This window comes from Corylus avellana, chromosome 2 (assembly GCF_965113065.1).
Source record: "Corylus avellana chromosome 2, dhCorAvel1.hap1.2, whole genome shotgun sequence".
NCBI lineage: Eukaryota > Viridiplantae > Streptophyta > Magnoliopsida > Fagales > Betulaceae > Corylus > Corylus avellana.
In genome coordinates this window covers 45,694,684-45,718,495 of record NC_142491.1, presented here as the reverse complement: position 1 = coordinate 45,718,495, position 23,812 = coordinate 45,694,684, and the positions used below count along the sequence as shown (strand labels likewise).

The following is a 23,812-nucleotide window of genomic DNA, read 5'->3' as shown; positions in this document are numbered from 1 at the left end:
GAAGGTTTGGGTCATGGTGACGATGCTGTGAGTTGTACGGAGGCCCAATAAGCGCTGCAAATGGACCTCCTGGATTAGCTGGCCCATATTGTCAATTTGTTTTGTTTTTTAAATTTTGAAAATGGAGGCATTTTCAATAAAGTTTAATTTGTTAAAGTTTAGGACTTTTAAAGCTTAACTCTCCAAGTACGAGTGGTAACATATTGATATTATAAGAGTATGAGGGGGTTTTCAGTAAAATGAGTTTCTGGAAGTCTCTGAAAGCCTCGAACTTTATATCTGAACTCTTGAGTTAAACCCTCCTCACGAAGCAAGCACAAAACCGTGAACTCGTGGAGTGTCAACTCACCTTGACGAAACGAGTCAACTCAGTAGATCATACGATTCACGGTCACACCTATGGCGATAATCTCCGACTTCCAAGAAGAACAAGACAACGCTAAGCCATCGTCGTCTTCGGCGAGGACGGCATCGTTTAGTGCGAACTTGGATCCGTCGAGGCCGCTAGGGTTTTTGGAGAAAGTTTTCGAGTTTCTCGGCGAGGAGAGCGACTTCCTGGAGAGGGACACGGCGGCGGAGGAGATCGTCGCAGTGGTGAAGGTGGCGAAGGAGAAGAAGAAGGTCAAGAAGGCGGAGGCGGAGGAGAAGGCGGCGATGGAGGTGGAGAAGAAGGAAAAGGCGATGGAGGTCGAGAAGAAGAAAAAGGCGATGGAGGTGGAGGAGAAAGTGGAGGCGATGGAGGTGGAGAAGACGGAGGAGGGGAAGAGTGGTTTAAGAGGTACTGATTATATTATTTTCCAATCTCTATCAATGCGTTTGTGTTTTGACCTAAAATTTCTTGTTCTTTGCTTTTTTTGGCTGATGAGAAAACTGAGGGGGAGAAAGAGGGGGAATGCTTTTTTTATTTGGAGTTTATGTTCTGGGTTGTTGGTAATGTTGCTGTAGTTGTTGTGTTTCATTGATGAGAAATTTTCAGGGAAAAGAGAAAGGTTATTGTTTGTGGTTTGGAAATCTGAGGGCGAGAGGAGAAGAAAGAAATGTCGGATGGGAACGCTAAATCCAAGAAAAGAAAAACTGTGTGTTTTATGTAATTATATTATGGTTTAGGAATTAAGAAAATAAACTAAGAGAAGAAATAGAGAGGAAAGAAAGCTGAATTTAGGAATTCTTGCTCCTGAAACAAAGGAGAAACAACAAATAAGAAGAAAAAAAATCCGGTGTTAAGGAACAATGCACACCCTGTTTACGCAGGAAAAATAACGCAAGACATTGTTTTACTCCAATAAGTACATTTCACAAGTTGTCTCGATTTCAATAACAAGAGTCCTACAAATTACAGGGATTCCCCTTTAATTGATTATGTTCCTACTGTTTTCATTGTAGACTATCCATTGCTATGAAAAAGTTACAAAGTGAAGTCCTTTTGACCTTATATCCCTTACCAAGAGAAGCAGAACTTATGCCCTAAGGCTAAACTGCATGTGTCCTTCATAAGTTTGCGCCCAGCATCTCAGTTACATTTCCAACTTGAGACTTCAAAATAAGTCTTATATCTTGCATCTGGCAGTAACTATTTAAGCGTGCGTGTGGTTAGCTGGGTTACTTTTCTGATGTGGCAGAGAACTGTTAAATTGGTTTTTTGAAAAAAGAAAAATGGTGAACTACTAAATTGGTTGTCTGAATCTTAGTGCCTTCCATGCCAAATGCAGACTGCCCATGATGAATGATCATGCCATATTTTTGCATTCAACTTCTTTTCACTTTTTTGTTTGTTTGTGTGGAATATATGTGCAGTTCCAAATGCAGGCAATGGACTTGATCTGGACAATTACTCATGGACACAGACGCTGCAAGAGGTCACTTTAAATGTTCCGGTGCCTACTGGAACTAAAGGAAGATTTGTTGTATGTGATATAAAGAAGAACCATCTCAAAGTAGGACTCAAGGGCCAGCCTCCCATAATTGAGGTTAGTCTGCTTTCAGGCTTGTTTTTAATGTGTTAAAACTCATCTGATGTGCTGTTTCTGTCTTTCTTTCTGATATGCTACATTCAGATTGTTTTTACCTTGGCTCATGTACTTAAAATACTTGCAGGGGGAGCTTTATCGGCCTATCAAGCCTGATGATTGTTATTGGAGCATAGGTATGTTATCATACAAATACCTGCATGAACTAGTTGAACCCGTGCATTTTATTTTTGTCTACTAAAACAATTGCAAGTTGATTAAATGTAGAAGGAAAGAAACTAATGGATATTATTAGTAATTCCCGCTATCAATATAACTAAGGGGTTAAAGTAATCATATCAATTCTGTGCAAATATGTGTTTATGCAAATGTGTTTATGTGTGTGAGCACGTGCATGTGAGATGTATGCATGTGGGTGTTGTCTGGACCGACATTGGTGTCTAATATTCTTACCCTTGCTTTGTCAAGAGCCTTGAATAAAGTATCTAAATTGCTCATCATATGTACCAATAAATTCCTTTGTTACAGAGGATCAGAATTCAATCTCTATTCTTTTAACCAAGCACGACCAAATGGAGTGGTGGAAATCTGTTGTGAAAGGTGATCCAGAAGTCGATACTCAAAAAGTTGAACCTGAGTCCAGCAAACTATCTGACCTGGATGCAGAGACACGGCAGACTGTTGAAAAGATGATGGTAAATGATTGATGCTCTATTACCAATTTAGCCTCCCGGCTCTCATCTCCTGTGTGTGTTGTGTGTCTGTTTGTGTTGGAGAAGGATCCTCTCCATTTTAAATGGAGAGGGGCTGGTCCCTCTCCATTTTTTTTTAGTGGCTGGTCCCTTTTTTTAGTGGGGTAAAATTGTTAAAAAAAAAAGTGAAATGACAATTTTATCCTTCTTAAAGTAAGAAACTGGGATCCGATTCCATTTGTGCATCATTGGTCCTTTTTCCTACTGTTCTATTTGTTTACCCATTTAGCATCATTGGCATGTTTACTTAACTCTCTGTGTGCATATGTTTGGGATCAGATTCAGTAACAATGATTAGTGAAAGGAGTTGTACATGAAGTTATATTAGTTATCTTAATCCTTATTCCAAAAAAAAAACTCATTTTAAAAGAGCTATTTGTATTTAATGTCATTAAATCGGCTTAAATTTGTCAATTTGGATTTGTGGAATTTTGTGTGTGGACCAAAAGTTTTTTTATTTAGGTATCAAATTAACTGGTGGCACCTTGAGTAGAGGAATCTAACATGTTCTATAAAGCACGTGCCTGTCATGGTGGTGATAGAATGGTTTTTCATCTTAAGTATATGGAATTATCGTACATATGAATTGAATAACCCAACATGTCGTGGAAGGAATGTTCTGATCGAGCCTTAGTTGTTCTCACAAATAGCTCCATGCTTCTTCTTTTTTTTCTTCTTTTTTTTTTTTTTCTTTTTTTTTTTTTTTTTTTATAATTTATATATATATATATATATATAAAGTTTCTGGCTTTATTGTTGGTGGTGCATAAATCTAGCTCTAGTTGCTCTTGTTCATGCGGAAGGGTTTTTTTTTTTTTTTTTTTAATATACATATTGAGTTTCTAGCTAAGTCTTCTGTTTGCTCTCTCTCTCTCTCTCACGCAGTGTGTTCACAGAATTAGCATGTAAGATATATCTTGTGTTCAGTGTGTTTACTCTATTTGCTCTTGCATTGGAACTCCTTGTGTTGGTGTCTGTGTTTGCTCTTGATAAAATGGTTTATGATTCCGGAGATTCTTGTGGTTTTGGTACAGTTCGATCAGAGGCAGAAGTCTATGGGCCGCCCAACTAGTGATGAGATGCAGAAACAGGAGATTCTGAAGAAATTCATGGCTGAGGTAAATACTTGAGCTTTTGATTGTTGAATTCCCCCCCAAGAAGTAAATTTTCAAGTGCTCTGATAATTAATCTTTGATTTGGTGCAGCATCCGGAGATGGACTTTTCAAATGCAAAGATAGCATAATGGGACTGTTTCTGTCGGTGATCCTTTTTGGCTGACCTATCACATAGTTTGGGCTTTTGGGAATTTTGGGCGGGTTTTGTTGTGTTTGAGGGGTCAAGAGTGGTTGAACTTTGTTCATATTGAGATGTTGGATCAAGTTATAAACTAGCATAATCCTTTACAAGATGGAAATTAGTTAATGTTAACTCTCTGCTGGTTGGTGTTTTGCGAACTCTTCTTCTATAATGGCTACTTTATAATTTTTCTTGCTTTCAATCTTGTTAACAGCTGTAAACGAGTTGGATTTATGAGCAAAACTTCATTAGGTTGGGCTCATAAAGACCATCAGTGGTTCAGTCTCACCTGGTGTCAATCTTTTGTAACATTTATATAGCTTTTTCATTTCTTCAAAATGAGAAGAGTACTATAAGAAGAAAAATAAATAAATTTGTTTAGTGTCCTGCAACACAAATTTGACTCGGGATGGTTCCAAGCCTATGTTGCCCAAGTTTGCCCTCAACTCGGTTCAGTGTTTTCATTCCGAGCCCACCCTTGGGGATCAACTGACGAGACCCTAAAATAGTCAATACAGTGTCAAATATATATATATATATATATATTAAACCTGAAAAAGCCTAAAAAAATGGTGGGTTTTTTTACTGCTAGAAAAAAATACATGCGGCAACAAGAGTTAAGGTCAATAGATGTGCTGCTCTAAGGTGGGGAACTGAGCAAATTCTGAAAACGTGACCAAAGCTGTACTAGTTAGATATAATTTTGTGTCCTTTGTTTTTTCTTTTTCTTTTTCTTTTAGTGTAATAATATCAAAAGGCACCTGACGAATGGTGGTGGAGTTGAAGTTTCGTTGTAAGAATCATATACTTTAGCATATACCAAAAGTTAGGTCACTTGGTTCATTTGCATGTGACCAAATAAATATTGCAGGCATATCTAATCGAGGGACGTTTGATGTACAAGATATACATGTATATATATATATATATATATATATATATATATATATATATATAATGGCCACTACCAGTACCCACCTATGTTATTCATCATTCAAAACTATTTCATTTTTGTCTCAGAAAAATGGGAGGAAACCAACCCTAAGTAGGATTCCCAATAGCAATAGGCAAGAGCAAAGAGAGTGCAATGGACAAGACCTGAATGTGAAGACAAACACACCTTTCAATTCAATCTCTGCATAATGCCATCAATATATGACACGTGGGTCGCTCTCGCATGCCCTTTTCCACAAAAAGGTATTGGGCTCCGCTGGGCCACCCCTCCCATTGTCCTGTTCTGGGGCAGGTCCTTTTAGCCCAACCTTAGAAAATGACTCCAGGGGCAGGAAGATGACTTTTTTAGCTTCTTCACCACCACCATCTGCAACTCCATTCTTGCTGCTGCTGCTGCTGCTGCTTTCACTCTCACCCAATTCTACTCTCCATTTACATTAATTGATCTTTTGCAGTTTGGAATTTCACTACACGACACCTACAATAATAAATTATTAGAATCTTACTAAACAACAACAAAAAAATAAATAATAAAAAATAAAAAAAGTTTAAAATATCATTTTTCCCTTATCCCAAAAAAAAATATATATATATATATTTTGGATAAAGAAAATTCTGTGTTCTTTCTAGAGTTCTCTTTTTATGGTCCCCAGATTTTTTTTAAAAAAGAAAAAAAAAAAGAAAAAAAAGGAATGTCATAACAATAATGCTCTGCTCTTTGCATGCCAGCAAAGAATTTTCTTGAAAAATGTTACGTTTATCAATTTTTTTTCTTCAAAAATTGATTTCCAAATAATGTGATGAGTTTTAGGATGACGACAGATTACTTGAAAACCAACTTCTTTTATAAAAAACAAATTCATAAATATAGCAATTTTCTTCCCGCTTTGATGATTGGAAGGCAACAGACTAGTAGGAAATGAAGTGGGGGAATGAAGATTGCATTATTGAGCTATAAATGCATATCTACCCAATACTTTATCATACTTCTGAGAATTGCAGGTAGTATTCATGTGCTTTTAGGAAAATGCATTTATTGCTAAAATAAAAAAATAAAATAAAAAATCTTAATAGTATAATTTTTGTTTTATAAATTGACATATCAGTTCGTATTTTAAATAAATGAATGTTACGTACACTCTCTGTCATGTGAGGGTCTACATTTTAAAATCATTGATGTAGCAGTAAATTGTTGGAAGAAATAGTATAGCCAACCAATAATCTAATAGTTTGAATTAGGGGACTAGTCAACACTACATTGGCTTGAAGAATTTTAAGCAATTTTTTTTCTAGGATTAATAATTCGATAATAGGACGAAAAACTAGGTGGGCAGCATTAATCATCATCCATCTTGGTCACCTGAAAATCATTGGTTCTGTCGTGAACATATGCTTGCGCATATTCTGAGATTTTTCTTTATATATGTGTGTGTGAATTAATTAAGCCACTAATGTCTTGTTTTATTGGGCAGTTTTTTTTTTTCTTTTCTTTTTCGACTCTTTTTCCAAAAGTTCTTTTTTATTTTTGGTCAAATTTTCTTAAAAGAATTCAATAAGAAGTGAAAGTCATGGCGTGCAGAGTTTTCAAAGTACGGATTTTTTTTTTTTTTTTTTTGCTTTTATTTTTTCAGGCTCCATGAGTGGAATTCAGCAACAGGTGCATTAGCTTCATTTATTGACATTTTTAATTGGGAAAAGTGAAAGAAAGAAGAAGAAGAAGAAGAAGAAGAAAAGAAAACCTCAAATAACAACAAAATACCTTTTTACCAAATTCTGAAAAACGACAACAATATATGAATACGACATACTCTTTACCTTCCGGTGAAAAAAAAAAAAAAAAAAACAAAAAAAAAAACACACCGAAAGCACTCTTGCCATAATAATGGTAGGTGCTAATATTTTGGACCGATAATAGAGTAATGTTATAAGTCTCTCTTATATTCTTCTGAGGATAATATGGCTATTAAAATTATCATTTGACTTATGATTGATCACTATTAGATTTTGATCAAATTGTAAATTTAAAAATCACCTCATTTTTGGAAGGACACAAGAGAAACTTCTAGAATTACTTCGGATAATATGAGAAAGTTTATATACAACTCACCTGTTTGAATTGGTAGTTAGATAACTCAAAATTTATTTGGATATGTGGCTCTTACATGAATGAGGAATGTTAGGAGTTCTCCTGATGGTCTTCTAGTCGTATGTGAATATTATTTAAAAAAAAAAAAATTGACATTATTTTTCTCACCTATTTCTTAGAAAATAATATACACATAGAACAGGAGAACACAAAAATAACACATAGCATTTTCTTACATGAATTATCTAATATTACTGATCAAATTATTAGCAATCCAGATAGATAATTGATGTGAATCCCAATCAAGCTACAAGATGGGATAAAATACTATTAGGTCATTAGGTTTTGGGGTAAAGCCAAGGGTAAGTTTTTTTTTTTTTCTCAAATTTTTTGTACTACTGTTGATTAATTGATAAAATATACTTTTATTATTAAATTGAAAAGTGAAAAATAAAAGAAATATGTCCCGTTCAAGAAAAAGGTGCAAATGACAAAAAAGTGTGAAACATGTCATGATATCTCGCAAATGGTATGCACCTGTGGCACATTAAGGGGTTTTGGCTAATGGCACGCCCAAACAAAGCCTTAAATGGCATTCATGCATTCAATTTATCTGGTCGTATTATTAATTGGAGAAAGATCCACACCATGTCCACGTTGACAACAACATGCAAGGTGGAGTGCTATTCAATGTGACGTGGCATGCCATTTGTTTCGAAGTGGATTTCCACATGTATTAATGTTGCAACCCTAGATATAGGGCTGTTAAGTGAGCGAAGCGTCTCGCGAGCAAGCTCGGGCTCGGCTCGCATAAGTTCGGCTCGTGCTCGACTCGAATATTAAATGAAGCACTTCAGGAACACAAATCCTGGCTCGAATATTAAACGAAGCAAGCTCGGCTCGACTCGGCTAAGCTCGTGAACAGCTCGTATAAGCTCGAGTGTGTGTGTGTATATATATATATATATATAAACTAAGTAATAGATAATTAATTATAAATCTCATAATTATTAAAACCTTAAAATTGCATTTATATTTAAGCGTTAGAGAATGAAAAATTGTAGACCCTTCGTGATGAAAGAGAGAGAGAGCAATCATTAAAAAAACATCGATTCAATTAGAGCAGATCCAAACGAAATGAAGAAGAATCAAGCAGAAACTATTGAGGGAGATTGCGAAATGCATAAACTATTGATGAATCAAATAGACCCAAACACTATCACTACATGTCTGGTGAGTGCGAGTGAGAGAGTGAAAAATGAGAATTCAAGTAGAAGATCCGTTGTGGCTAGTGAGGGGGATAGAGAGAGAGACGTTAAAAAAATATTTTTTTGTAGGGGCGTTGTCCCAATACAGTCTGAATGCAACCTGTTAACTTGTCCCACATTGTTAAGAAAACATCAATCTCCAAGTTTGCTTATCTATAAAAGGATGCATATCTTTTCTCTTTGAAACCAAATGCCTTACTGTATTGACTCAGGCTCCATACTCGACTAGCCAGACTAAGCAAATACTCATATGCAAATTAATTTCTTAAGCCGTTTAAGAGTACTTGAAGTTAAAAAAAAATTTTAAAACAAAAACATTAAATATAAGAGCCAGCTCGCGAGCTGGCTCGGCTCGACTTATTATTAGCTCGAGCTCGATTTTTTTGGCTCGCCCTTGAGCTCGACTCGAGCTCGAGCTCGAGTAAAATTTAAACGAGCCAAGCTTGAACAAGGGAAGCTCGCTCAAGCTCGGCTCGTTTACACCCCTACCTAGATATGCCCATCTCCAATTAAAGCCTGTGTGCTCTCTAGGTGTTGAGAGTATCTTATTGCACTGCAAAGAGATGACACAATGTGTACTGCATGTATGAACTGAACAAATTACTTTATAAAACTTTAATAATTTATTCATAATAGTGAGGATTTTTAATTTATTATAATTTTTTTTTTTTTTTCTATTCAAAAAAAGCTAGGAGGTGACAATCAAAGTGACTATATTTTACCTCGTGTGACTATGGTTTTACCTGCTCGTAGAGAGGGGTCTCGAGTCTAGATAATAGAAACCGCAAGCGCTCCTTCAAGTCCGATTAAGCCATACCCTAAACCCGTCCCATCAAAATATCGGTGGGACCCAAAACAGCTAATACTAATCAAATTTGAGAATTCTCATTACGAAAGTCAAACTTTCAATCTAGTACTTGCCCAACTACTTAGGCTTTGTTTGTTAAAACTTTTTACTTCTCCCTATGTTTTATTGTTTTTTTAAAAAAAAATAAAAAATAAAATAAAACTTGTTTTTACCTTGTTGTCACGTTAAAACTTTTTTTAAAACCAAAAATAAAAAATACCCTCTAAAACACATAAAAGAAAAAACAGAGTATGAGTTTTTTTTAAGTGGTTTGTTTGAAGAGAAATGCAAAAATTCGCATTTTTATCCGCAATACTTATTTAGCAATTCTAACCAACTCTTTAATTTTAATTTTATTTGTAAGAGTAACTTTTATATATATATATATGTGTGTGTGTCTACACAAGAGGGGGATGAGGGATTCAAACTAGTAACCTCCGCTTCGGAGGAGGGATTCGAACTAGTAACCTCCGCTTCATAAGGCATAATCCCCAGCCGATTGAGCTACTGCTTGGGAACTAGAGTAACTTATACTTATATGATAATTGTGAGATAAAAATATAATATACGACGTTACTCTTGTTTTAATTGCATTATGCGAGTCCACATATTAGGATAGGGACAAATTGTTAAACCAATTGAATCAAAAATGTGTTTAATTATAACATCATTTGTGCAAAGCGATTTGCATCACGAGACAAGGACATCCTGTAAATTTCTCAATAGAGATTTCTTGTTAAAAAATGAATGGACAAGATTGCAAGATGGGAGAGAAAGTTTTCACTAAAAACAATCTTGTCCATTCAATTTTTTTTAACATTGAAAAATTAACAGGATATAACCCAAATTCATCATCATCTTAGTCATTTGATCATTAAAGATACGTATCAATATATTGAAAACTCGTTAAATTTTGACGAACTTGAAGAGCCAGGATTTCAATTGGCTCAATGACATCAAATAAACCCAGGGATTCAAAAAGATAATAACACGAATAGGGTTTTGTTCAAAGTGGCGCCGCAAATGTCTTGCGTCATCAAAACCTTTTTTTAAAAAAATAAAATAAATAAATAAATAACATACAATTTTTATTACTAATTTTTTATTTATAAATTAATGGGTAATTTACGTAGCACTTTTCATGTTTATAATTTGATGTTATGTATTAAAATGTAAACTGTCATGTGAGTTTGTAAGCAGAGTATAGTAAAAGCTGTAATACTCAATTTTATTTTATTTTTTAAGATTTAAATGAAAGAATATAATTTATCCATGGTGTTGCTATCTAGCTTAGCAGGAAAAGAGATACCCTAGATGAATAAGAGACTTCTTGTTTTCTAGTATAAATATTATAATGTGTCCATTTCACAAAATTTATTCTTTTTTTTTAAATAAATAATAAAAAATAAAAAAAGCAGAGACCAAAGGAAACTTTATTATATAATTAGAGATTGAATGTTGTGAAGCATGATAGGTCATGTCACCTTACTTTGTTTGTCCTCCACTAGACCACTCACATTTTAATTGGACAATGATTCCATCACTTTGGATTTTCTGAATTTTTCTTGAAATTGGCATTGAGGTGTGATGTGGACATTTTTTTTTTTTTTTTACCAAAAGAATGAAAGCTTTTGTGACAATTTTTAATGGTTAAGTTTGATGTCAATAGTGTTAAATTACCAGTTATTTCAAAAACTTAAGCTTCTAGAAATAGGTAAATTTAATTATTTAATCATTACTTTAACACTATTTCTCACGTGTGGGCTCAACTTCACGTGTGAACTCAAACTCCCTTTTAATAGGTGAGGCCCAACACGTTGAATATTTAATTTAAATGAGGGGTGATTTGAAGGAGTCAAGGTTCGTTAAATTTAATCACAGTACCTTTGGTTCTTATACCATGTTAAATTACCAGTTATCCCAAATTTTTTAGGAAGAGGTAAATTTAATCACTTAATCATTACTTTAACACTCTCCCTCACGTGTGGGCTCAAGGGTTTGATATTGTGATTTTGTAGATTAAAAATACGATTTAAAATTAAATCTTATAAAATGTATTGTTTGATCGTGCGTTTTTAAAAATTTATAATTAAAAAATGTAATTTTTTAAAGGTTTAACTTTATATTTAAAATTATATTTTCAAATTACAAGTTTTTAAATTGTTATTTTTAAATCATAGTTTTGAAATTACAAACCCAAAACGGACCTTTAATTTTTTTCTATTCAATAAGGGACAAAACGAAAATGAAGATTACAACCGTTGATCTTTTTCACTATTTATGTGTACATCAAAGAGAAAATGACAGTTAATGAGAATGCTACCAAAAATTCTATTGACGGTGACTCTTTAGCAAGTTGATGTGCTCTAAAATTAGCACTATGAACAAATTTTAAAGAGGTGCAAATGTGAAAACATTAGAGTTGCTAATAAACATGTCCAAATGATTGGAGCAAAATTCCAATCTGTAAATGAATTTACATTGTTGATCATGGCTAAAAGCCTAAAACAATAGTGAGACAATCTCACTCAAGGAAGAGAGATCCACCAAACAGCAAAACTGGTTAATTAATTGGTTTCCATTTTCCAAGTTGTATTTTTTATTGAAAAAATCCCCACTTCAAACTTTTTCATATGACAATTAAGGCCTTTTGTTTTGTTATAAAAGATTACATGAGAATCAAAATAAGAATGCATCCATAGATATATGTATATGTCTTCACTATCAAGATTTTCAAGACATCCTTTGAAAGCCAAGCTGATTAGATTTATAATCCTAATTTTTAGGCATGCATTTAGTATTTTGAATAATTTGTAAATATTTTTGTTTTGAGAATAAAAAACAAAATAACAAAAAATAGAAAAAGAAAGAAAGAAATGATTACCAAACTTGTAAATTAATTTACTGGATTCAAGAAACTTATTAAGATGGGAATATTTGATTTTGTGTGTTTGAACGGTTATAAGCAAAACCTATTAAAACAATGTTTGGAATTGTGTTTGAGAAATAAAAATATTTTGATAAAAGTTTTATTTTTAAGTTTTTGTCAAAAGTACGTATTGACAATTTTTAGGTTTTTTGGATTTTTAAAAATATTTTCAATTTATTTTATCAAACGGGTACTTTTTTCTTTAAACGGATTTTTTGAGTGTTAAACGCACTTTTAAACTTTTCAAACGCACACCCAAACAATCCCTAAAAAAAATTCCAAATTCAACCTTCCAACCCTTTACACTTGATTTTGTGAAAAAAAAAAAAAAAAAAAAAAGGAAAATGATTAGAGTGGGTGAGTAATAGAATTGGAATATTGATTATGACATGCACACGTAAAGTAAACATCAAACTTATTCGAAACAAGAGGATTAAAACTTGGTTTTACTGCTTTGAAGTTTACTGTTTTACTGTTGAGATGAGAGAAGGACAAAGAGTGGCACTTACTTTTTGTCAATGTCAACTGGTTGAATGCCACTTCAAAACCTTCTTCCTCACAACATCATTTCATGCTTACATCCAATAGAATCCAAAAAGTGCCTTCCAGTTTGGGCCATACAGAGGGATGCAAGAGGGACCCATCTACCAAAACAATTCCAATTACAATTCCTCTAGAAAGACAAAGCACTACCAGACAATCCACTCCAGCTGTTTTTTTTTTTTCTTTCTTTTCTTTTCTTTTAAATCCCATCACTTTCACACTGCCTTGTTTTTATTTGTTTTTCTCTCCACCCTTCTAATTCCATCCCTCCCCAATCCAAAGGTTCCTTGAATCCATGAAAAGGGTATCCTTGAAACCCTAATTGGAGTTTAAGAACGAGAGAAATGTTACTCTCAATACCTCTATCTCGTTCTCATCTTAATAGACTGACGTGACAGTAGCAAGAGCGAATATGATGGGATGCAACGTAATATCAACTATGAAATAAAAATGATTCTGAATGAATAAGCATGATTTTTACAAATTCATTTTTCAAAGCATACACACCTAACGTCAAATCTCATGAGCTCTACCAAATTTTCTTCTGCTCCAAAAATACACAATAGTGATCATAATCATTGAAATCAGCATCTAAATTAGAAGACAAGGTGGGGTGGCATGAGTACATATTTGTTTTTCTCGTGAGAAAAGTAATGGCCTAATGGGGACATGAAAACGTCATTTAGATGCTACAAGGAGCTTAGCAAAAGGAATGACTAAATTCACTTCATCTCCTCCATTAACAAAGTCAGCTAATTAAGTGCAGAAATGGGTTCTCAAATTCGAGCTCAATCGACTCCCACCGTTTTACGTTGATTTATTACAAATATATACTATTTGCGTATGAATTATGATGCCCTCCAAATAGTGAACAAACACTTTCAATGATTCACATATTAATTCCAAAAAATAATCATTTCCCATGATAATTTCCCAAACTAAAGCGTGCAAAAAGAATGACCAAATTCATTTTATTCGGCTATAATTGTCAATTAAATTCGACTCAAAAATTGACAAATACATGTACTTTGAATGCATGTAAATTTAATAGAGTGAATTAAAAAGAAAGACAAAATCGTTTTCATTCTTTGTTGGCTAAATTCTGCTATAGAATTTGGCTGCCAAGTGTTGAATTCTCGGTGCGCCACATGTAGGCCACTAATGGGGGGAGGAGTATCTTTTTCTCCCATTGATATGGACATTGTGTTGTTGTGTGTACCTTTAAGTCTTTTTATGGAGGCTATGGAGAGCTTCCCTTTTACAAATTTTCTTATTTCCTAATGTGGGAATTTTAAGGTTTTGTGTACCTCTTGTGAGCCATCATCCCAAAGTGAACATATATACCTCCTCACTCCTCATTGCCCAAATATAAAAGGGGAGGCTGGAAGCATATACACAACACTCTTTGTGAAGGGATTGGTTGAAATTCTATGAGCCTTTTTCACTTTACTTTACAGCCCAACTCCATATTCTGTCCTATTATTTTTTTTCTTTGAGACTTGAAAGCTATTTGACCTAACTAATAATTGAACTATTCTTCTCACAATAAATTCTTAGTGGGTTTCCCTATTTGGGTTGCTGCGTTCACATTCCTATTAATACATGCATTTATGTCCCACAAGTACCCTTTCTCCTTCGGATTTGAATCCCTTCATAATTTTTAAAATATAAGATTCTCATATTTTAATATTAGAGCTATCTATTTCATCTAACGGCTTAAACAAATACAAAAAAGTAAGTAGATTTGACATATTGAAAACTAAAATTAATTACCTTGATAACACACAAACTCTTGCATTTGTTTAGACGGTTAAATGAAATTAATCGCTCATATTTTAGAATATGAGAATCTCATATTTTATAAAGTACCAGGGGATCTCAATCCTTCTCCTCCTCCCCCTTAATACAAACAAATAAATAGAAAATCAATGTTAACCCGTGTTAACAAATTGTTAAAGAATCATAGACGAGTTGTAGGTCTAACAAGAAACTTCTTCATAAAATACTAATTTAAGGACTGCTTGGCAGTACCATGCAAGCAAAATGGAATAAAAGTACGGCGACCGGCATTTCTATTGAGAGAATCAAACAGTAGTAGTAGTATTAGCATTGGAAATCTCCTCTCTTACTTACCACTTACGAAAGGGTTTACTTTGAAGTCTTCCTCCTTTCCATTTCATTTCATGGAATAAGGGAGTCCAAGACTTATTCTCTGCTTTATGCTTTGAGTTTGAGAAAGGGACAAAAGTTAGGGTGATACAAAAAAATATATACATTGTTTCTCCAATCCAAATTGCATTGTGGAGGAATAGGCCTCACCACAACGAAAGGGAATTTGAATAATTTGATGATCAAATTGGAAGACAGAATCTATATATCTTTCTTTCTCTCTTCCTTTTACAGCTAATACTTATTTATTTTTTCTCTTTTTTTCTTTTTTTCTTTTTGTTCCTTTCAACCAAAAATAAATTAAAAAATTAGTAAATCGCCGCCTATGTTTACAGCTAGGAACAATGGGACAAGGGTTAATTGAGACTTAGTGGGGGGACCTCTCATATTAATATTAATAATAATAATTTATATTATTAAAAGTACAAATCTATGATGCTTGTATATTATATAGCAAAGTTATCACGAGTTAACATCTTCACAAGCTTTTTTGGTAAACCCTATCGAGATATTTTCAGCTAAACAGCCAATTAAACCTTGAAAATGATTTTGAGTAGAAATCAGGAAATCTGATTAGGCATTTGAATAAGACATCCTTTGGTTTTTTCAATAACTTTCTAAGAACTAGAGGGCAAACCATCATGGTTAACAACACGATTAATTAGGGTATCATTGCTTTGATTATAATCTTCTTACAAGCTTACCTGGCAGTTTACATGAGTGTCAAGTAGCATTAAGTGATGCTAAGTTTACTATAGCTTTTACTATAAGTAGGGGTGAACACATGTTTTTTTTTTTTGGGATATATATAGGCTCTCTATGTATGTGTGCTCTCGTTTATGTAAAATAAAAATAGACAGGTTTTAAATTTAATTTCACATTAAATCGCAATGTACTTGCATTTTTTAAAAGTCGAGTTTATGGGTGTTTTGCTTCCAAACCAAAAATGTGTTTGAGACACATTTCAAGTTTAAAATTAAAAAGATTTGACATAGAGTAGACTTGTCGTATGGAGAGTGATAAATGAGTGTCTTTATTTTTCATACGGAGAGTGAAAAATTAAACATTTATCTGGGCCACGGTAAAAAAAATTAGTCTTTTTATAAGAGTTTTAAAAATTTTTGGGGTTGCCAAGATCTTCCAAAGACCTATGTCCGCCCCCGACTATAAGTCTTTTTACAAATTGATGTGTCAGTTTATAATTGGTAAAATTATTAAGCAATAAATTTGACTTATCAATTTAATTATGGATTACCGCTATAGTTTATATGAAAATTATAGTAAAAGTTGTGACTGACATGATAAGTATCATGTTAATTGACATTAATTTATAGAAAAAAATTGTTGAAGGTAATGTTTAAGCTATATTTCTTGGGAACAAAGTTTTCCTTCAAACTGGGTTGGAGAAATTTCCTTCAACCTTGTATATAAAAGTGATACATGTCCCTTTTTTTAATAACATGTAAGATAGACATGAGTTTTTAATAAAATTTATTCCAACTTTGTCGGTGTTATTAAAAAAACATGTGCATCTCACATGTTAAAGGGGGCGTATGTCATTTTTATAAACTAGATTGAAGAAAATTCCTTCAACCCAGTTTGGAGAAAAACTTTGTCCCTTTCTTGGGCACTGTCTTTTTAGATTCTTTTCATCTTTTATCTGTTTATTGGAAAGCCAGGAAATACCTAAGGCTAAGAATGACTTCTGACTTTGCTGGGATTATTCCCAAGTCCACTAAATTTGAGCATGGATTTAACATCACACCCATTTCCTTTCAGATGCATTGCAAAAACACTTATAAGATGACAGCAGATTAATTTTAATGCCCTCCAATTGTACACTGACACGTATTAGTTAGTTGTAAAAACTTTATATATAGGTTTTATACATATTTATTATCTTCTTAATAATAATAATAAACATAACATAATCTAACTCATGATCAATCCATAATTACTTATTAATAGAGACCAAGGGTGAGGCATGTTCATATCATATGATTGCTAATGGCTTTTTTTTTTCTTTTTTTTTTGTTTCCTTTCTCTTCAACTTGCTTCTCTTGTTTTTTTCCCTTTCCTCTTTAATTTGCGTAGAATAGGAATTTTTTGTCCTTTTTTATTATATTTCAACGCATTATAATATCATCCTTGATTAATTTAATTGATGATCACTGATTAATATAATTTTTGTGCTTTTTTTATTATATTTCAACGGGTTATGATATCATCCTTGATTAATATAATTAATAAAGTCAGAAATAATATTCTATTCCTTGCAAACCAAATTTTCAAATGTTAATAATTCTAGGAACAAGTGGAATATTGGATTTTTTTTTTTTTTTTTGAAAGAGGAATATTGGATATTAAACTATGGGTCATGCTCAAAACTGCAACCCCCCCAACCCAATTGGTGGATGGCCCTTCTTTCAACTCTTAAGTCTTTTTCTTTTTTTGGTATAAAAAAAAAAAAAAAAAAAAAAAAAAAAAAAAAAACTTAAATAATGAAATCTTTTGCTGCCCTAGCTATATTATGATATTGTCATTATTGTGATAGGCTATCCAACACTTTATCAAAATTGTGCTGATTCTTAAATGATTATATTAATTCCTTCTTCTTCATGACATGTTTTAGACCACTTTTTCCCGCTCTTATTGCGCGGGCGAATACTTACCTGACAATGAATTTTGTCACCTTAAGGCTGTTATAATTATGATCGGCATTCACTACAGCTTTAGACGTTGGCTTTTTTGTGATCGGGTCACCAACTTTTTAGAACTAGATAAGAGTCAAGTTTGATTCATACATGATCTTACGATTTTGCGAAAACTTGTACTTTTGATCAATTATCTAAGAAAATAGTGTTTATTTTAAATGTTATAGGGATTTTTGCATCATAAGATTTATGAAAATTAAACTTGATCATAAATTAGACTCCATCGAGTCATGGCAATTTGTTAATCTAACTGTGTAGCAGCAATGTTGGACTACTACAACCAATTTGCCATTTGTTTTTTCCAGAAAGATTGGAGCGTGTTACCACTTACAATTTAATAATATGTGTATTTCAACCATTCCTTCCATTTTTGACGCAACCTAAAATCACATAGACCAATTTAATTTATTTAACAATTTCCTTATATTATAATATAATATTGGGATTCAATTTTATATGGAGGAAAGGAAGACAATGATAAAGAAGAAAAGACTAGTGTTAGAGTCGTGGCACGTGCCAATTAGGAGCGTGGGTTTAGCAGTATAATGGACCTACTATGCAGTGATTAGTGATGAGCAGTGTCCAGGCCACAAACATATTCATTCAGATTTTGGCTGGTGCGATTCATCAATTACAAAATTTACAAATTGCAATATAATAATACAAAAAAAGATCACATCTTAAAAATTTTCATAAATGAGATTTAGGAAAAGGAAGAAAAGAGCATGATAAGAGACACTGGAGTGGGACAGTGCATTATAAAAATGATAATGTCCTTTTCCCTACTTTGTCATTACTCTCATTTCTTACATCATTACTCTTTTACAGAAAAATAAAAATCCACCCTCATTACTACCCCTTTATTATATATATATATATATAGATGAATTCTCTCTCCTTGCTCCAGAATGAAACCCAACAATTGAACAAACCAACAACTTTTGCCTCCTCTGGTTTACTGTCCTTGCTTCTGTTACTCTGTTTTTGCTCTGTTTTTCTTGGAGGGAGTGATAAACTTTCTATACAAAACCTCTGCTTCTGTTTCAAGCTTAAAAGTATTGGAGAAATGTATGCAGACACTGAGATTTTGTGCCCTTATTTTCAAAATTTCTATCAGGAAGTTCATCAACTTGAGGAGTACTGTAAAACCCAGAAGTCCAACGCTTCAATGGTACTCCCTCTCTCTCTCTCTCTCGCTCGCTCTCTTCGATTTCTCTCTAATTTAGCTTCCTATGATTTGCTGATTTGGTTGATCTGCATTTATTTGATTGGTTTTGAACTGGGTCTGAGCCAATTTGCTGGAAAGTTTGTTTTTTTACTTTCTTTGTGGTTCTTCAAGTTGTGGTTTTGTTTCTACTCTGAATTTTCCGCTGTTTGGATTATGAGAAAATGGGGTCAAAAGAGAACGGAACAATTTGTGTTTCAGTGAATTCGGCAGTTCTAATTTTCAATTTAAATATTCGTAGTTCAAAATTCGGAAATTTTGATAATTTTCTTTGTTTAGTCCAAAGTTTGGTTGCTGAGAAAATATGGGAAAGTGAAAAAAAAAAAAAAAAAAAAAAAAGTAAAAAAAGAAAAAGAAGAAGAAGAAGGTAATATTGGTAGTAAAACTGTGGTAGCTTTATGTTTTATGCTGTTGGGTTTTCCACAAAAGTGATCAAATTTTGGTTTTATTTTTACCATAATTTGTTAGAACATAAATGGAAACAGCTGGAGTTTGCTTTACGCGCTGGATCTGGAAAAGGATAGGAAAAAGGAAATTGGAAAGGAATATAAATGGACAACATTTTCTCAGTCATAGTTCCGTGTTGTATACTCTTTCTTCCATTTTTTCTTTAATTTCTGGTGTGAACTCTTTGCTGGGTTTGTTGCTTTTCACAGCACTTCTACAGAGTATTATAAAAATTATTTTCTCCTCTTTTAGAAAAAAGTGGGGGAAAAGGAAAAGTTAAGCTTTACTCGATTTTAGCCAATGGTTTTTGTTTAGTGTGAAATCTAAATTTGGGAAAAGGAGAGAGAAAGAAAAATTGCCCTTGAAAAGTTGGTATAGATCTTTGCTTTCGCTAAAAGTTGATGCTTTACATGGAAAATATATATCCTCTTTTTTTTGTAAGTTATGTATATATTCTGTTTAAGTGGCTTGGTGTTTAGCCATTTAAAGAAGATTTTATAGGCAACTTACACTAGTGTTTCTTATTAGGGAAAGTGATTGTAAAGATATGAACTTTATTTATTGGCAGGGAAAGTTCTTTTGATCTTTTTTTTTCTACAAAAATGCTCATTTATGGTTTAATTTGGCTAGCATCAAGAAATTTTTAAACTCAAGTTTCAGTATATATCAAACCAACTTCTGCTGACTTTAATTCGGAACATAAAGATTGGAAGCTTTTCTAGATGTTTATCTTTTATTTTTCTAGCTTTGGATGAATTTGTGGGATAACCTTGACCTTTTTTTGTTCCTGCCAATTCTGTTTTTTGAGGTGGAACCAAGGGAAACTCACTGAAAAAGCCTGATTCTTCTTGTCTAAGTGTGTTATTAGATGGTAAAATCTTGCAATAAGAATTGATTATGTGTCCTGCAATGAACTCCGGAATCTGTAAACAGTTTAGTGATCTAGTGTAGCATTTTATATTGACTGATCATTACTTCATCTCTCTATCTGAGATTAGTGTCAATAACGAGGTGTTTCAGTCAACAGTTTCTTTCATTTTTTTTCTTGCTATTTGTTAATCTCTTTTCCCCTTTGTGTAACGCAGGGCAACCTGGTTCATACATCTACCATATCAGAATATGACCTGGGAGGAGAAGGGGATCTATTCAAAGCTCCAGAACCAATCATTGAAGAACCAGTTGTGAGCCTTGATCCCATGACAGCAGCCATCTCAATGATATCTTGTGGGGAAGATGTTATTTCCACCCAAGGACTCAAGGTTGCAGGCATTGAATCACTCCAAAGTGAGCCGCTTTTGAGTGATGTTTTCTATGAGTGCAGGAAGGATCTCTTTGAAAAAGCAGGAATAGAGGCATCTCTCTCGGAAGTCCTTGGTATGAAGATTCCTCTTTCGGGGACTGCTGAAAACCAAATTCAAGAAAACAAACCACTTCCTGATGTACCATTTCAGAAAAGTATCAGCTCAGAATGTTTAAGCTCAATGGAGTGGATGCATGGAGCTGCAGTGAAACCAAATTTCCTAGATTTTCCTGGGATGGATTTTGGTGCAGTTTACGGGATGCGGAGAGCATTTAGTGAAGGAGACATTAAGGTCAGACTTAATTTGCATCGTGTTCTGACATATTTATATTTTGTGATACAACTTTTAATGGCTTAGAACACTGAAACAACAGTTAATCTATCCTTGGAGATCAGTTTCTAGAAGAGATTATGCATGGGGTTTAAGAAAAGTAATAATAATTAATTAAAGGAAGAGAGGACAAGAAGGAAAACATAACTACATGGTTATCCGGTTATGCGCATACCTGACGCTTCAGTGCATAGGGTTTTACAAGAAAGAATTTTGCTTTTATTTATTTATTTCTTTAATTCCCCCGCTACCCCCAACCCACACACACTCATTTGTGTGGTTTAAGGCACCAGACTCTGGAGATTCATTTACTGGCAATTGAACACCAAGCATTCATTGGATTTGTAACAAAGTCTACGGACTGAGAAATGTTTAGATGTTTCTGGTCATTTCCACAGGATGGGCTGGGTCATTGATTCTGAGTTTTTATGACAGACTCTTGGTAATGGCATGAGCCTCATCCATTCTCCCATTGATCGCCCATTGATCATCAGCAACTGCACTACTGAAGAACGCCAGGAAAAGCTCTCCAGATACAGGAATAAGAAGACAAAGAGGAACTTCGGCAGGAAAATCAAGGTAATTTTACAGTTATTGTTTATATTTCATCAATTAATATTCTTTCAATATTGCAAAAAGTGAACTAATGCCTCAAAAAATTGCTGCTCTTGGCATAAATTCATAACCTTTGATGATTCCTGGTCACCTTAAAAATCATCAAATTCAATCGGGCATTGCTTTGCTGTAACCGATGCTCGACTCCCATCCTATGCTTTCAAACAATCTTTTCCACTTGTTTTCATACACTGAATTCAGCCCTTGGAGCAGATTCCATAAACTTATGATTTGGCTTTGTTTCAGTATGCTTGCAGGAAAGCTCTTGCTGACAATCAACCAAGGATTCGTGGAAGGTTTGCAAAGACTGAAGAATCTGATGCCAAGAGGCAATTACTGTTTTAACTAATTCAGTACAAGGAAGCATAGAGAAGAAGAAGCTAGGTTCAATGGATTAATGAAAGAGATAGCTTAAGCCTGGAGAATAGACTGGACCTAATGGAGAGTTTGAATAGGTATCGCTTAATAAACCGGACCCCTACCTACTACTTCTTAGCCATGATCTCTTTATTTGTAGTAATAACTGCCATGTAGACTGAGATGCACGAATGGAGTTGTACATAAGGTTTGCTAATAAAAGGGGAAGCAAAAATTCTACTTGTTCATATGTATATATATGCCATGTAATGGCAATTCTGTCTGCTATGCATTTGTGTTTCCCAATTAACAAATAGGATGATTATTTCTGCTGTTGTTCATACCCCCACAATCATGGATATAAGCTTCTAAACTGGAATTTCTCTCAATCTTATTTTCATTTTCATCCATTTATTTATTGGGTTTAGGAAGCAAGAGAAAACCCAGCATAAAGGTAGGAGCTTTGCCAATGTTCCTATTATTTTTTAGTATTAATTTGTTCATCATCTTCCCCTTACCTAGATCACTGGGCTCAAAAGTTCATGAGCAGGAATGTGCATCTGCTTGCCTTCTCAGATTTAAGGCAATCCCTAATGCCAATATGGCAATTTGGATGAAAAACTAAAAATTTCCAAAGCTGTTGCTCGATAGTTGGGCCTACCAAAAGTTATGCAAATGACTTTGGGTTGGCTCAACTCGAGCTTGGGCTAAGACAACCTTTTTACTCGTGCCCAACCTGTTTATAGGAGTGTCAATTCGTGTTCATGTGTTAAGGTATAGATATAATATTATATAGGTTAATCATAATTAATTAAGCAAGCTAAACTCTCAACCCTAATCTATTCATTTTGTGAATGATTTGTGAATCGTGTCAAAAATTGCTAACCCTTTAAGGCATAAGTATAAAACTATACATATTAACTCTAATTTGACCTATTTAATTAAGTGGGTAAAATCTTTTAATCCAAATTCATTAATTTCATATCAAGTTTACAAGTCCGTCAAATAATTCTTTGACATTGTGGGTTGAGATGGGTTTGGGTTGAAAAAACAAGGTCACCTTTTCCTTCACCCGTCCTGTTAGATGTTTGTCCAGCAATGCTGGGCAAGGCTGGTCTTAAAGACATTAGTCTGGCTTCATGCTCTCTTTCGTACAATCATTTACTTCACACTTTGTATTTCTGGGACATTGGACATGATTAATGAACGTAGATTGTACGGTAAGCATGGCTACAAAAACTTGTCCTCCAATGTCTCTCACTCGAGGGGATCCTGAGCCATGTTCTAATGTAGGAGACAGATGGTGTCGAACTAGTTGGTTGCAGAAAATTTGCATTGTGCTTCTATATAGTGAGGCAAACACTTGTAACAAAAAAACAAACAATGAGTACTGTTGGAAGTTGGAACCCCAGGATACTAGACTTTTAGGACCATCCTAGTCGCCTACACCTTTTGTCCTTCTGTTGGGTTTTTGTTTTGTTTTTTTTCCCATTTTTCTTGGGCCAGAGGCTAGGGCTAGTTTACAAGTCTATGGTTGGCAACAGCCAGGGCCGGCACTGTAGCTGGAACAGCACTGTTCCAGCTACAGTGTCAGCAGCAAAAATTGACTTTTTACTTAATTTTTTTTTTTTAAGCCACTCCCTTGGCCAAAAATGGGGTGGTCCGGCCACCCCATTTTGGCCAAGGGGTGGCTGGAATCACCCCATCTTTCTCCTTTTTTTTTTTTTTAATCTTTATAATAATAATAATAAAAAAAATTAATATGAAAAAGTAAATTTTTACTGCCACCTGTCAGTTGGCACTGTAGCTGGAACAGTGCCGTTCCAGCTACAGTGCCAGCCCTGGCTGGGGGCAAACATAGCCCAAAGGTCCTTCACCCTTTCATCTAGGAGGACCAAATCCCTCCTAGGATCCTAGCTTGCAGAACTTTACACCTTCTGAATTTTTAAAGAGACGAGAATCCCTTGTAACTGTCAAAGGGAACTCCCCCTCCAAATTGGAGGATTTTCAA

At 34.0% G+C, this 23,812-nt stretch overlaps 2 protein-coding genes across 2 annotated transcripts; both read left to right on the top strand.

Annotated features, from left to right (window-relative positions):
• The first annotated feature begins 266 nt into the window (after positions 1-266).
• LOC132187273 (protein BOBBER 1) lies at positions 267-4,174 on the top strand. Its single transcript, XM_088513960.1, has 6 exons — positions 267-778; positions 1,795-1,967; positions 2,095-2,143; positions 2,496-2,662; positions 3,754-3,837; positions 3,925-4,174. The coding sequence occupies exons 1-6, from the start codon at positions 400-402 to the stop codon at positions 3,961-3,963; spliced, it is 891 nt and encodes a 296-aa protein (XP_088370086.1). The 5' UTR covers positions 267-399; the 3' UTR covers positions 3,964-4,174.
• Positions 4,175-18,407: 14,233 nt separating this feature from the next.
• LOC132167831 (uncharacterized) lies at positions 18,408-22,043 on the top strand. The gene is made up of 4 exons (XM_059578864.2): positions 18,408-18,697; positions 20,284-20,790; positions 21,265-21,408; positions 21,691-22,043. The coding sequence occupies exons 1-4, from the start codon at positions 18,410-18,412 to the stop codon at positions 21,787-21,789; spliced, it is 1,038 nt and encodes a 345-aa protein (XP_059434847.2). The 5' UTR covers positions 18,408-18,409; the 3' UTR covers positions 21,790-22,043.
• Positions 22,044-23,812: the final 1,769 nt, after the last annotated feature.

Excerpts from the sequence above, each read along its gene's own strand:
- LOC132187273 (XM_088513960.1), top strand. The coding sequence starts at position 400 with ATGGCGATAATCTCCGACTTCCAAGAAGAACAAGACAACGCTAAGCCA. Across the intron at positions 1,968-2,094 it reads GCCAGCCTCCCATAATTGAG|GGGGAGCTTTATCGGCCTAT; the intron begins GTTAGTCTGCTT and ends AAATACTTGCAG. Across the intron at positions 2,144-2,495 it reads TGATTGTTATTGGAGCATAG|AGGATCAGAATTCAATCTCT; the intron begins GTATGTTATCAT and ends CCTTTGTTACAG.
- LOC132167831 (XM_059578864.2), top strand. The coding sequence starts at position 18,410 with ATGAATTCTCTCTCCTTGCTCCAGAATGAAACCCAACAATTGAACAAA. Across the intron at positions 18,698-20,283 it reads AGAAGTCCAACGCTTCAATG|GGCAACCTGGTTCATACATC; the intron begins GTACTCCCTCTC and ends TGTGTAACGCAG. Across the intron at positions 20,791-21,264 it reads TTAGTGAAGGAGACATTAAG|ACTCTTGGTAATGGCATGAG; the intron begins GTCAGACTTAAT and ends TTTTTATGACAG.